The sequence below is a fragment of the Liolophura sinensis genome, chromosome 4, assembly GCF_032854445.1.
Source record: "Liolophura sinensis isolate JHLJ2023 chromosome 4, CUHK_Ljap_v2, whole genome shotgun sequence".
NCBI lineage: Eukaryota > Metazoa > Mollusca > Polyplacophora > Chitonida > Chitonidae > Liolophura > Liolophura sinensis.
Genome location: NC_088298.1, coordinates 24,254,564 through 24,268,828, shown reverse-complemented (window position 1 = coordinate 24,268,828; position 14,265 = coordinate 24,254,564). Strand labels below are relative to the sequence as shown.

At 36.5% G+C, this 14,265-nt stretch overlaps 2 protein-coding genes across 3 annotated transcripts in view; one reads left to right on the top strand and one right to left on the bottom strand.

Annotated features, from left to right (window-relative positions):
* LOC135464736 (uncharacterized) overlaps positions 1 to 2,335 on the top strand; it is a 42,666-nt gene extending 40,331 nt beyond the window's left edge. For both annotated transcript variants that reach the window (XM_064742260.1, XM_064742259.1), the window contains exon 12: positions 731 to 2,335. In XM_064742260.1, the coding sequence (XP_064598330.1) occupies positions 731 to 749 (19 nt within the window). In that variant the 3' untranslated portion in view covers positions 750 to 2,335. The remainder of the gene's footprint in view (positions 1 to 730) is intronic.
* Positions 2,336 to 9,820: 7,485 nt separating this feature from the next.
* LOC135464538 (low-density lipoprotein receptor-related protein 1-like) overlaps positions 9,821 to 14,265 on the bottom strand; it is a 187,374-nt gene continuing 182,929 nt past the window's right edge. The window contains 2 exon segments of the mRNA XM_064741962.1: positions 9,821 to 12,902; positions 13,893 to 14,049. Coding sequence (XP_064598032.1) covers positions 12,738 to 12,902; positions 13,893 to 14,049 — 322 coding nt within the window. The 3' untranslated portion in view covers positions 9,821 to 12,737.

Genomic DNA, 14,265 nt, shown 5'->3' with positions numbered 1-14,265 from the left:
GGCAGCCAACAGTTTGGGCAGCCAACAGTTTGGGAGCCCAAATGTTATCTAGAACTGAAATGACTAGATATGGCCCTGACAGCCATGGATAGAATTATGTCAGATACAGTAGTTCTTGGTTCCAAGCAACATTGTTCTTTTCTCTTTTGTGAAAAACTTACTTTCACAAAATTATTGACAGGATTCAAGCACTAAAAAAAAACTAACAAAAAATTATGTGAAGGTAATGCTGGACACAAAGTTTTCAGTGCTCCTTCTACTGTTTCTTTATTTTTTGACTTTAAATTTTTGTTTTTGGCCTAAAATTTTGACCATGACTAAATTGCTGGTTTTGTTCTGTTCATCTTATAAAGATGTTTTAATGGTTTGTTTGATGATACCAAATGTAGTGTTTATGACTTTAACTTGCCTCAAACTGCATTTTCCCACCATAATGCTGGCCATCGTTGTATGAGTGTAATATTCTTGAGGATGGCATAAAACACCAATCAAATAAATGAAACCAAATTTTTTTCAAGTGAATTAATTTAACAAATACAGCCAGTTTTAGGGGTGAAGCCTGCCTGTAGACAAATGATGTCTTAGATTGATGAATGATAACATCTGTAAATAAAGTCTCTGGAAAATTAATATGTTAATTTTTTTAGGTATTAGTTTTTCTGCAATATTTCCACTGATTTTAACTTTATGTAATGTTTTAACTACAAATACTGCTTTTTGTCTGTTTCAGGGAAGGGCCTGTGGTGTAATGAAAGCTTTGAAGCCTGTTCTGAGAGCTCCTGCACTAAGCGATCATAGCCTAAGTTGACTGTAACTACCATGGCAACATATGCTTCTAACAACGTTGTCATGGTAGTTACAGTCAGTTTAGCCTACGATCGCTTTGTGAATATGGCCGCTGATGGTGAAGTACCCTATTGATCCAAGGATGGTCTCATTTTGTTACATATTAAACATGCTGTGTCATACCTGCAGAAAATCTGCGATGTCAAACATTGAAGAAAAATGTGATCTATAATGTTTGCAACTTTTGTGCATTCTGTTTGTTTGTTTTATTGATACTGAAGTTTTCAGTTAAATCTGCATGTGTTAGATCAGAGACTTGGCATGGCATCAACCCTGTGAAGCAGATAATGCACCCATCCCTGACCTTTGGCCTATTAGTAGTAGTAATAGTGATATAGGTGCTATGTGTTCAACCAGTGGACCATTCTACTTCTTTCAGAAAATGGGAGGGTTAAGGTGATGGTCCTGAAATTGAATGCATGTAACTTAATATTAAGCATATGAAATCAGTTTGATTCCTGCACAAATACATAATTCACAGATTTTCTCTATTAAGTTAAAAGTTTTTTTTCTTTTTGTGGATTTTACAGGTAAAATTTTTTTTCATAAAAATGAAAGAATGTTGTCCTCCTTCAAAGTTTCAGCACTTTTCAGTACTTGGCATGGTATCAACTGCACAAATACATAATTCCCAGATTTTCTCTTTCAAGTTCAAGGCTTTCTTCTTTTGTGGATTTTACAGGTAAAATCTTTTCACAAGGGATTAAAAGAATCTTGTGCTACTTGGACGTTTCAACCCTTTTCTGTGCTGTAGTGAACACTTCACTTGTGGGCGTCTTTGCACAAGGCTTTCTATTTGTTTATTATTGAATTTTTATTTTAAACATTTATCAGCAGTAGCTCAAAGTCTGTATGAAATCAGTTTTACAACACGATCAATCTTGTCTCATTTTCACAATGTTTTTATTTATTTTTGTTGTTTATTTTGTCATATTGTATAATAGAGTTGTAGGTAAAGTTAGGTGCCTTGCGGTGTTCTTGTGTTTCGTGGTGTTGTTTCGTCTACAAGAAGTGCATGGAAAATGATTCATCTGAACTCTGTTCTCATGAAGACTGAAAATAGTTTTTGGTATAGCTTTCAAATATCTACCCACTGCTTCCTTTTTTTTTTTATTTGTTTTCTCTCTAAAAACAAGTCTTGAGTTTGAAGTTGTATTAAAACTGAATAGTAACAAAGTATGAGTGAGGTTGAATGTGGTAAAGCCTTCCAGCAACCTGCAGATGGCCGTATGTGGTAAAGTCTTCCAGCAGCCTGCATATGGTCGTATGTGGTAAAGTCTTCCAGCAACCTGCGGGTGGTCGTATGCGGTAAAGTCTTCCAGCAACCTGCAGGTGGTCGTATGCGGTAAAGTCTTCCAGCAACCTGCATATGGTCATATGTGGTAAAGTCTTCCAGCAACCTGCAGGTGGTCGTATGTGGTAGAGTCCTCCAGCAACCTGCATATGGTCATATGTGGTAAAGTCTTCCAGCAACCTGCAGGTGGTCGTATGTGGTAGAGTCCTCCAGCAACCTGCATATGGTCATATGTGGTAAAGTCTTCCAACAACCTGCAGGTGGTCGTATGTGGTAGAGTCCTCCAGCAACCTGCATTTGGTTGTATGTGGTAAAGTCTTCCAGCAACCTGCATATGGTCATATGTGGTAAAGTCTTCCAGCAACCTGCAGGTGGTCGTATGTGGTAGAGTCCTCCAGCAACCTGCATATGGTCATATGTGGTAAAGTCTTCCAACAACCTGCAGGTGGTCGTATGTGGTAGAGTCCTCCAGCAACCTGCATATGGTTGTATGTGGTAAAGTCTTCCAGCAGCCTGCAGGTGGTCATATGTGGTAAAGTCTTCCAGCAACATGCAGGTGGTTGTAGGTTTCCAGCTTTGTTCCCTCCCATGATAATGCTTCCCATTGTCGTAAGTAAAATATGTTCTGAGTGTGGCATAAGACACCGGTCAAATCAGTGAATCAGGTCAAAAGTTGAGACTTTTTTCTGATAGCATTTACACCTTAGCACCATCATTTAAGTGACTGGGTGTTGTTTTAGTTTTCTAAGTAAGGTCTGGTAGTGATAGCAGTCGTATTCAGTGAGATTAAAGAGCAGTAGATGTATATGCAGGGGTACACGCTTTTATTTTACTTTACCATAGGGGAAATGGAGTGACTTTTTTTGTTTCATCGTTTTTATTGTGGAAATTATAATCTATATTTGTAGTGGAATAATTTTGTCATTACTCTTTATATTTGTGTATGATGCCTTTAGAAACACTAGAAAAACAAGCCAAATATTTAAAATTCAATTTATGTAGCAAAAAAAAACACACAAAAGATGAATCTGTTTAAAAGCACAAATCTGAATGAAATCACTCAAGGAATGCTGCTGGTCAAAGAAACATTTATAATTATAAAAAAAGAACTTTCTCATTTCTGTTTGATGATGCCTTTTGTATATCTACATAAAGTTCCATTACTGTTGTTTTGTGCCAAAGCAAATTTATTTGTACATCTTGTTCTAGTTTCGCCTTTTTTAAAGTAACAGTATATGCAACTTTAGTTGCAAGTTTTTCTTTTTAAAACTTGTTACATGCAAGTGTAACTAATTGCAACACATTTTTGTTTCAAATATTAAGCATAGTAGAACGATGTGTTTGTTGCTTTATGTGTTATAGATATTGTATTTATCGTTGATAGTTTTTTTAATGTGACCATATTCATGGGCTTGAATTCACACACTGTACATACGTATTTACGAAAGCAAGTCCTACATGTAGGGTGTAATCTCAGCATTGTTTAGAAAACATTTTATATTCTTTTTGCATTCAAATAAAGAATAATTCTGATTTTCTATTATACCCCGATTGCAGTTAAAATATTCGCTGGGTATCAAAGTAAAAGAATGCTGAAATATAAAGCAAGATGCATCATGGAGACAACTGAAAACGGTGTAAAAGTATTTGCACTTATTTTTTCACATTTTTTTTAAAGAGCGTTGAAAGCATTCAAATATTTGAATACTATTGTGGGCTTTATAAGCCCTACTGATGGTATCCAGGAACTCTGACACCACATCAGCTTTTTTTCCCTGATGTTCAGCAGAAGGAAGGAATTTTTGGGAACAACATTTCAGTGATCTTTTACTCATGGGTAAAAACAATTATTCCAACATTCAGTGTCCAGATTGAAGTTGGGAAAACTTCATGTGACGTCAGAGTTCCTGAACACTGATAGTGTGATCCATAAAGCCCATCTTAGAATTCAAATGTTTGAGGGCCTTTAATTCTTTTCACCAAAATCTGAAGAAAATAAATGAAAGTATATTTGTGCATGGTTTTAAGTGGTCTGCTTAGTCATGGCTACTTTGATTTTTATAGGTCTGTTCCTTTAAGCAAGTTTAGAAATACCTGTAGTTTGTATTCTGATGATGGGAAAAATGGCATTTCCTGGGTTGTACAGTTGTGGAACTGTAAGATTGTGAAGCATACCTATAGATTGGATAGTTTTTTAGAACATGCCTGTTTAGCATGAAATTGTGAGGAAACAATCGAGAACTGATAGCCATTTTTGTGTTGTTGTTGTTTTTAATACATGTACATGTATTTGGAGTTGAATCCAAAAGTTACCATGTGTTTTACCCTGTGATTGCTATAAGACAGGTGTCCAAGTTTTGGATATAACTCTTTCTGAAAGAAAAGTGCTGTTGAATCTTCTTGTACATACAATTGTTTTCCTCGTTGCATTTGTGTAATTGTAAATGAAGGGCATCCATAATTTTGGATGAGTAATGTGAGACTTTTGATATTTTGACGACAGGCATCATATTTGCTATGTGGCATCTGCCTGAGATTAAAAAAAAATGTTAATTTTTGTGTTTTTTTTTGTTTTGTTTTGTAAAAAGGAAATGTGTATGTTGAATTGATTTCTGGCCTATGCTAACGGAGTACGCTATAATCATAGTCTGTTTCGTGTGTATAGAAATTCCTTTTTATGAGTACAAATTCATATATGTAATTACATGTATATTTGTACATGATATCAAAGCAATTCCAGAGATGAGCAGTCCATTGAAATAAATCTTCAACCTTTTTGACCTCTAAAGCACTTTTTTTCTTTTAGAGAAATGTATCCATACAGTTATTATGAAAATGATTTGTTTGTGGCACTTAAGATACAACCTTCATAAAACTGTGCTAATTATTTCTATACACCCCACAGTTTTCTCAAAATGATTCAAAATATTGGTCACAGTCATGGGTGATAAGGTTGAAGAATTTGGGTTGAGTATCAGTCTGCTTGCTTCAACATAAGTCTTAACACAGAATTATGGTCGGAAAGATTTCTTTAAGGGGACATAAATTTCATTTTGTTTTATGTGCAAGCTGAAAAATGAAATAAGAATAAAATTGATAACCCACGTTATAGTTTGTCCGATATTGGTGGTTTTATGATTGTACTCTTTTTCAAGGGGTTTCCGATCAGGCAAATGTCTTCAACAAGATAAATTGCTGGGATAATCCACATTTTCCAGAATTTAGATGATTTTCAAATTTTATTTTAATGCCCTAGGATGAAAGATTTATTCTGCCTGTAAAACAACAATTTAAATTGGTTTGGCCTAAGGTAGAGGTGAAAACATTAATCCTTGTTTTCTTTTTGGGGAAATTTATTGCTCAACACCACCTGGTTTTGCTGTCATTTTCATGTCATTCAACTAAGCAAGTGCCTTTTTCACATCCATCGTGGTTTGCACAAAAAAAATTTCCTGCTTGTTGAAGCGACAGACCGAAAACATTAAGGGTGTGACCTCAGGCTACAAAGAGATGAAGATGGTGTGTGTGATACGGAGTTGGTGTAGTGTTCAGTTTTGTTACATATGTAGCTTAGTTACAACTTTAACTGAAAGAAAGTGGCGATTTAAGTAACTCGATGTAGTTAATTTGAATGGCCACTAAGGCAGTTATTGGGGTCGAAGTTCATTTTCCAGGTTGCCAGACAACTGTATATGCAAACTTGTATTGTAGTCAAGCTTTGAGATTGTAATTACACCAACTTCATGTCAGAATTGGTTATGTATGAGATGCAGTAGTTTGTGTGATAATTGAAATTGGTGTAGTTGTATTTGAAGGACTTCCTGCTCTTAAGGCTTTGAGACTTCTGTATGATTTTGGTGGAATAAAAACGACATGGTGCAATGTATCCGGAATGCATTTGGTTTGAGCTTGACACGATTATATATTTATATCTTGAGTGGCTGGCGTGCTAGCCCAGCACTGTTACTCAGGGACCTCTCACTAATATTGTTGCTGAGAGTTCAAGACCATCTCATTCTGGCTTCCTCTCTGGGCTTGCGTGAGGTCTACCAACCTGCAGATGGTCATGGGTTTCCTCCTACTGTTATGCTGGCTACCATCATATATGTGAAATATTCTTGAGCACGGTATAAAACTCCCATGAAATAAATTAACACATTTGCTGCAGAGATGCTTGATGCATGTGACTGAACAATCCAGGACTGCTTCGATGGTTTAATGGTTAGTGTGTCTGCCTCGATGTTGGGTCATACCAAAGACTTTAAAAATGGTACTTGCTGCTGCCTTGTTTGACGCTCAGCAGAGAGAGGTTAGTGCAAGGAAACAGTTCTGGTTCGCCGAGTGTCAGTATGTGACTGGGTTGTGTGTCATGTCTGGTGTCTTCAGCATGATGCTACAGAAGCAGCAACATTTGGTCGGCGTGCCACAGGGTGTACATGTACACACATCTAATGACTTCTTGTCATTATAGGACTGAAAAATTGCTAAGTAAGGTGTAACTCGAAGCATATATGCAAATTTATACATACATTTAGAGCTTGATGTGCCCAATGATCAGAGTTGTCTGGTACCACACCCCTATTTTGAACTGGATACGGTTGTATCTTGAACATTTGAGCTATTCTTCTGACAAAGCTACAGCAAAGCCAGGAATTGGATTTGAACAAAAAAACTAATTTTTCAACCTAAAAAAAGGTGTGCTTGATATCAAACAGGAACAATTCCCACTGTTAGATCTGTTGTTCATTCCTGCCTTTCATGTGTCAACGTTTTGCAAGAAAACTGGTAATGTATTACTCATAGTTTGCAAAAAAGAACAACGCTGAATTCTTATGCAGCTTTTACAAGGGGAAAGGTGATTCACTTAAGAGGACATGAAATGCCACTTCTGCCACAAAGAAAACACTATCAAAGACTTGGAGATGTAAATAAAACTAACCTTTTAGCCATTACAATTATAAAAGTTAATTCATGCTTCACCATAAAAAAAAAAAGCAATGCTGAATTCTTATTCAGCTTGGACCAGAGTGAGTCACCATTGCAAGGGGAAGGTTGCAACACCCTGCCTCAATCAATCACCAAATAAATAGGCTATCCAAAGGATGAACTGATTTCACACAGTTGTCTTTTTTTTTTCTTATCATACTTTCTTGGGAGTTTTAAACTTTCAAAATGGTTGTCAGTTTTATGGGTGGAAGAAACCAAAGTAAACCACTGACCATTCGCAAGTTATTGAAAAATTTTTCCATATGCAATGCACATGAACAGGTTTTTGTGGAAGACAAGTGGTTTTCAGTGAATGTTCACCAAGGCCAAACAAGCACTGACTGCGAAAACATCTCCAAATTCCTCATCCAATGTCAGGACAGAATGCACATCTTGTCTGTCAGTGGTTGTCAGCCAAGCATCTTATATTATCCTCCATCAGACAAAATACTCAGCTTTTCATTGGACAGCAACAGTCACATGGCGCACATGCACACTCCCGTATCCTGCAGCCGACTAGATTATCTCCCTTTGTTCAGTTTTGTAAACAATGGTCACATCACTGAATTGATGGGTCTTTTGCAGGATAAATTCACTACATGTTTAATCAGTGACAGGACACAGAAATATATGGTGTCTGAGTAACTACGGCTCACCATCAATGTGAGAGTTGCAGACACAATATACGTTATTTTTCCCTTTCCCATCACTGAATGCCATAAACCATGCAACTAATACACTCCTCAGAATGTTTTAAATAGACAAGAAAACGATAACAATTGTTGTAGATGGATTCTCTTATTGTATGTATATCAAGAGAACAAAGACTCGAGGTACGACACATTTCCTGGCCACAGGCCTAATTTCCATGATGGAAAAATGTATGAAAAAAAAAAGGACATTTCTCAGTAAAATTCAGAAACAGTACACACTTAAAAATATCCTGTCAGATCAGGGGTATGAAGTAACTAATACGTACATAAAACCGATACACAATTTAAGACAAAGAACACAGTTGTTTATATAGTGTTAGATAAAACTAAAACTGACTGCATGGACATGATGGATGCAACAGGAAAACAAACAAACAAAAAATTCCCCATCAGAATGAATGATTTCTTACAGTGTATACACATTGTAAATTAACATGTAAATTGAATAGTACGTTTTTTTTTTTGTTTTTTTTTTTACAGTTCATACAAGTGAGTTTTTTTCCACAGGAAATTTTTGACACGCTATTTGATTGTATGTGCACAAAGATATTAACAACCCCTTATCAGGATTCGTTAGTTCATGGGATCAATCTTACATTACAGGCTATTGTAAAGCAAACAGAATGTGGACACACACACACATTTGGTGTCCACCTGATACAAATGGAAACAGAATTTTAATTTTTGAAGCGACATTAAAATGCCAATTTCTGACAAACAAGAGGAGGATGTTTCTATTTAGTGAACTGAGAGTGGAAAAGAATCGCGTCTTTAACAATACCCTTCGAGTAAAGATAAGCCTCACTGCAGCACTTTTCAAACCTGAATCTATAATGTACATGTATTTGTAAATTACACATTATTACAATGACAATGGGATATCCACAGACTGTAACCAGTGTGTTTTTAAATATCAATCCCATGCAGGAAGTCGAGTGACCAAAATCACTAATTATGTAAGTAGCATTTATACCGAACTCTTATCAAAACACAGCACTTGAAACACTTTATACTCAAAGTTCAATTCTCACAGAAATGACTTAGGACATCTGAACATCTGAATAAAAATTACACATTTAAATACAGGATTGACCCTGGGCTATGGAAATGCCTATTAAAATTTAAAAAGGACCGACTTGTCTTTCATGTCTTTATTTTAAGTTTACAACCATTAATTTAACTTTTAAGTACAAAAACTTAATCAAGCTATTTTTGAAAATAAATGCTTTCTTCCTATTCAAAAATTTTCCAATCAGGTCGTCCTTCTCTCTGTGCCGACTTTGGATAGTTTTGTAGATACATTTTTAACTTTTGAAATCCTCTGATTTTAAAATTTTTTATACTTTTTTTGTTGTTGGAAGATTTATATTTCCTTATGCTGTCTGAATTAATAAGTGAAAAACTCCAGCCCTTGACGATGATAAAATATTTTCAACTTTTAGTACATGTATTAAAGTCTGATTAAAAATTATTTGGTAGAAACAAGGTTTGTGAACTTCTGTGAAGAGAGATTTACATTTCTGAGCAGTGTGTTTTAAGTACAGTAGCACTCATCTGGGGTCATCACATTCTGATATGACTGGATGAGTAACAAATGATGACAAAAAAGGATCACATGAAATTTGAAAACTAAAAAATATGAACACAGTTCAAATGTTAGTGTGAACACAAAAGGGGGAATGACCTTGGACAAATGAAAAAATCATATTAAACAAGTGACAAAAGGGAAAAAAAAGAGCACCACATACAAAAAACACATGTAAATGTATTTATAACATAACAATATTGTGGAGTTTTAACAAAGGTGTTTCAGCCTGTACTTCGCTCCAACTTGCACAGAGCCTTCCTTCAGCTCCCCATGCCTGTAATCAAATCAAGCATGTTAAACACCCAAGTATTACTGAATGCAGGCTGCTGGGCGTCTTCAGTTACCTCCCCTCTTCTTGAAAATGCCCAATGTCTTTTTAGACATTTTAGGTTTGTTTTACGTTTTCAGTTGGAAAAAGCAAACATGAATTTCAGAAGGGGAGATAAAACTGCCTTGCCAAGCAAAAGGAGCTTTTATGCACAAGTGGATTGACTCTCATTCAGTGCTGGAAGACAACTTCTCCTTGAAACACATCAAAGCTTCAACAATGGCTTGGTTGTTGTGCGGTTTTATAAAGAACTCGGTGGATTGTGTACGTATGTAAAAATTTACAATGGAGGTCTTTAAAAAAAAAGCAGCAGCATACAGTAAAAAAAAAAATGACAACTGTCTTTCTCTACGATGACTGGGATAAACGGCCACTACCACTGAAACTGTACTTGTCAGTGTTACCCTATTTCTTCTAAAATTCGGGACACCTGGTCTGCTCATTTTAGCCAATATGTATGTAATTCTAACAGGAATATTGAGTTTTTTTCTCTCACATGGTTACACCATCTAATGAACAACATACTCATACCTTTGCTTTTCCAGAAGACTGAAAAAGAAATGCAATATTCTACTTTCAACACTACTAATATCTGTCACAAATTTTAGAAGAATTAGGGTAGTTGCAACTGTTTCACATAATAAATCACTCCCATATATTTGTACAGCTTTTATAAGCAAGCATTGGCAAAACGCTCAACCTAAAAGTTTCTACAGCAGCTGGAAGACATTTTACATGTGTTTGGAGTTTCACTGTTAATTTAACCGTAAAGTATAAGAGCAACTGTACTTGATTTAAGATGACATGAAATGCAACTTCTGCCACCAACAACCAACCTAGAGACATGAATAGGCTTTCTATCCATTACAATTATAAAAGATGTGCAATTTTCTCTCCTTTCAGGATATAATTCATGTATTAAATTGAAAATGATAGGATGCGTGAACACGAGCCTATCAAATAACCTGCAAATCTCGATTAAAAGTGTTATTTGGCCTTACTGTTACTGACATGCTCTCCTTTCTTTTGTCTCTTTGACCACAAATCTGGTGTAATGAAGGAACATTGCCAGCCTACATAGAATTATTATTATCTAACATTATTGATTATGACAACAACAATGAACCATGAAATATTGCTTGAAAGCTACTCAGCATCATACAAGAATCATGTTGTAAAGGATAAAAATATGAATGCTTAAGACAATGTGTTGATTAGTAAGATGTCAACAAACGATCACAAAAGATATGGAATGAAGACGAGAAAGAATAGAAGGTAAAGTAGAAAATTATACACTAAGATAAACAAATCTTAAGACTGATCTGTACACAGCTTACATTTTCACACTTCAATCTCGGAAAACTTTAAAAGCCTACTCCGAGTCATAATTAAAACAAAAAAATGTACAATTATACCTCATCTATCAAATAATATTTTTTTAAATATTTCCACATTTGATAAAAATCTATCTGCAGCATATTATTATTAATAATAATATTATTAACCTAACAGTGGTAGCATTTATTGACACACAAAAATATACAAACTTGTCAAGGGCTTTTCTGAAAGAAAAAAAAACGTGTTGTAACCACACAACCCTAAATTCTTTTGCCAACTGACCAATGGGAGTAATCAATCCAATTAGATAGCTTAAATCATCCAATCAATAAGCACGGTTTTTCATCCTAGGATTTGATTGGCCATTTCCTCCTTCAACGGATATATGTTTTCATGCTTGCAGAAACTGAAGTCTTAAGTCATTCTCAGATTCAAGGGGAAACGATGAACAATTTTTACAAGTCATTCTTGAATTCGAAGATGAAGTCAAGACTTAAGTCTGAAACAGAATGCACACTTTTTTGGGGTGAGAAAAGCATCAAGGCTGATTCCACAAAGCCATTTCTGACTTATTTCAGCATTAAAAATCTCATCACAAAGCTCTAAAATTATTTCTCAGATTTTGACTGAAGTATTGGCTTATTGAAATTGGCTCAAAAAGTTCGTGAACAGAAACACTGTCAAGCCGCACTAGATCTGCAGCTCATATACTTTCCCACGCAGATGTGAAAATATCCTGGCAGAGGTGGACTACAATCTGTACACCCTTTAACAAAGAACAATTACGATCATAACTTACAGGGTCCTTTACAATGTACTGGGTTTTCCATAATGTCTCAATTTGGGCAATTCCAGCCGGATATACATAAGCATGTTCACAACAACGGCAACAACAACAACAACATCCACACCCATACTGCACATAAGAATGCATATCTACAAAATGATGTTTTATAACGACATTGTAAATCATTTTTAATACAAAATAACGGGCTCCAGACTTTGTGCCTGAAAAGTTCTTGTGTGTTGTAATCTGTTTTTTTTTTTTCGGACGAATTCTCAGTAATGATGAACAGAACACAAACGTAACACTGTCACATGTCCTTCTCTCATTGGCTACCTACTGTTCATACAATGACCTCTTTGACATCCAGTGTACAACTGGCTTTTCACCAATCAAATCACTCACAACCTTCATGAAAGACAAACACTGGTCAAACACACACAGCAGAAGTAGCCAATCACTGCCTTCATCACAGAGGATGGCTGGCAAAAACACATTCCAGGCAGCCAATTACAGTCCACAACACAAAACTGTAAGGAAATTCTCCAATGGCAGATGGGTATGAAGGAGGCCGCCTTGTAGCAGCCAATGCCTGCACAGGATAAAAAAGCCGGTCCAGTGACCAATCGCTACTTCCGACACTTGAAGAGCCCAATTCACATCCTGTTCAGCCAATCATAATGGACGACACAAAAGTCTGCATCCTCTGTTTGCTTGTTTTGTTTGTTTGTTTTTGTCTCTTGATTGTCATCTGGGTGTATAAAACTTACGTATATAAATGGATAATGTCTTCTCTTCTTTCTTTGTAATTCTTTGTCAGCAGCATTTTTGAGGAACATGTCAACCTTGTATCATCTCAATCAGGCGTAAGAATTGTTCCCCGATCTCTTGCCACCGTTACTATAGTAACGCACCTTGAGGCTGTCATCCAATAGCTGGTTTTTCTCGGCCTTGTTAGCAGGCACCAGGCCCTGACTAGTTTCTGTGTATAACGTGTCGTACATTGGATTGGCAAAGTTTGTAGACTGAAACAAAATACAAAATGAAGACTGAGTTAATTTTGAACAAGTTTCAGGATCATAAACACTACAGAGGGGGCCTCCGTGGCTCAGCTGGTTAGCGCGCTAGCGCGGCGTAATCCCAGGGGACTCTCACCAAAGCAGTCGCGGTCAGTTCAAGTCCAGCTCATGCTGGCTTCCTCTCTGGCCGTACGTGGGAAGGTTTGCCATGGGTTTCCCTCAGGCACTGCCCGGTTTCCTCCTACCATAATGCTGGCCACCATCGTATTAGTGAAACATTCTTGAATACGGCTTAAAACACCAATCAAATAAATACATAAATTAACACTACAGCAGTTAAAGAAGCAAGTTATACTGAATCATTACGATGTAGAGGTATTTTGAAAATGAAGGCAAGAAAAGTAATTGACCAATACATTGTCCATTTACACAGGCCACATTAATATGTGTGTCAAATCTGGCAAACAATCGCCACTGTAATTTCAAAAATGTACAATATCCTTCCAATTCCTTTGTGTAAGTGCCAAAACTTATTTTTGCAATCAATAATAAACTCAACTGTAGGGTCTACAATCTTTTTGTGCAAGTGGGCTCAGCCCAGGAGTCTGTGCACTACCCTGCAGGGGTGCTCCAGAAAGCACAATCCCTAATGATGAAAATACTGCCACAGAAACACTTTCTAAATGAGATTAACAAACCTGTTACCCTCAAACTAAGTTCCTGTGTTCACACAGCTGTGGCTGCAGAGGGTTCTGGGTTTCCCCCAGGCTCTGCCCGGTTTCCTCCCACCATAATGCTGGCCACCGTCGTATAAGTGAAATAATCTTGAAAACGGTGTAAATCACCAATGAAATAAATAAATAAATCATGCATCTGTGGGGCTAGACCACCCAAAAACATGTGCGAGTTCAAATCTTGCTCTAGGCAGTATTTTCACAATCTCAACAAAATCGAACACACCAGTGCTGGATTTAAATTCTTAGGCTGTTGACTCACCTTATCTTGCTCAAACTGATATGTATCCCCTAAGGGCTGTCTCTCATCTGCCTCGGGTTCAGGGTCGTCATCATAATCCCCAGGCAAATATATCGGGTTATTTATTTCAACATTACTGTTGTCTTGAATTCTCCGATGTTTGAACTGTCGGTGTAATCTGGAAATAGTGTATAAAGTAAACAGTTAAAAATCACTGAGTTATTACCTACTTGGCTGGCTTGCGAATTGCTAGGCTCATAGTACATCTATTTAGGTAGTTTGGAAGATCTGCCACCAACCTGTCAGACTAACAAATGTCACAACTAATCTGCAGACACTTTCCTTTGACCATAATCCTGGCCGCTGTTATATAAGTGAAGCATTCTTGAGTGTG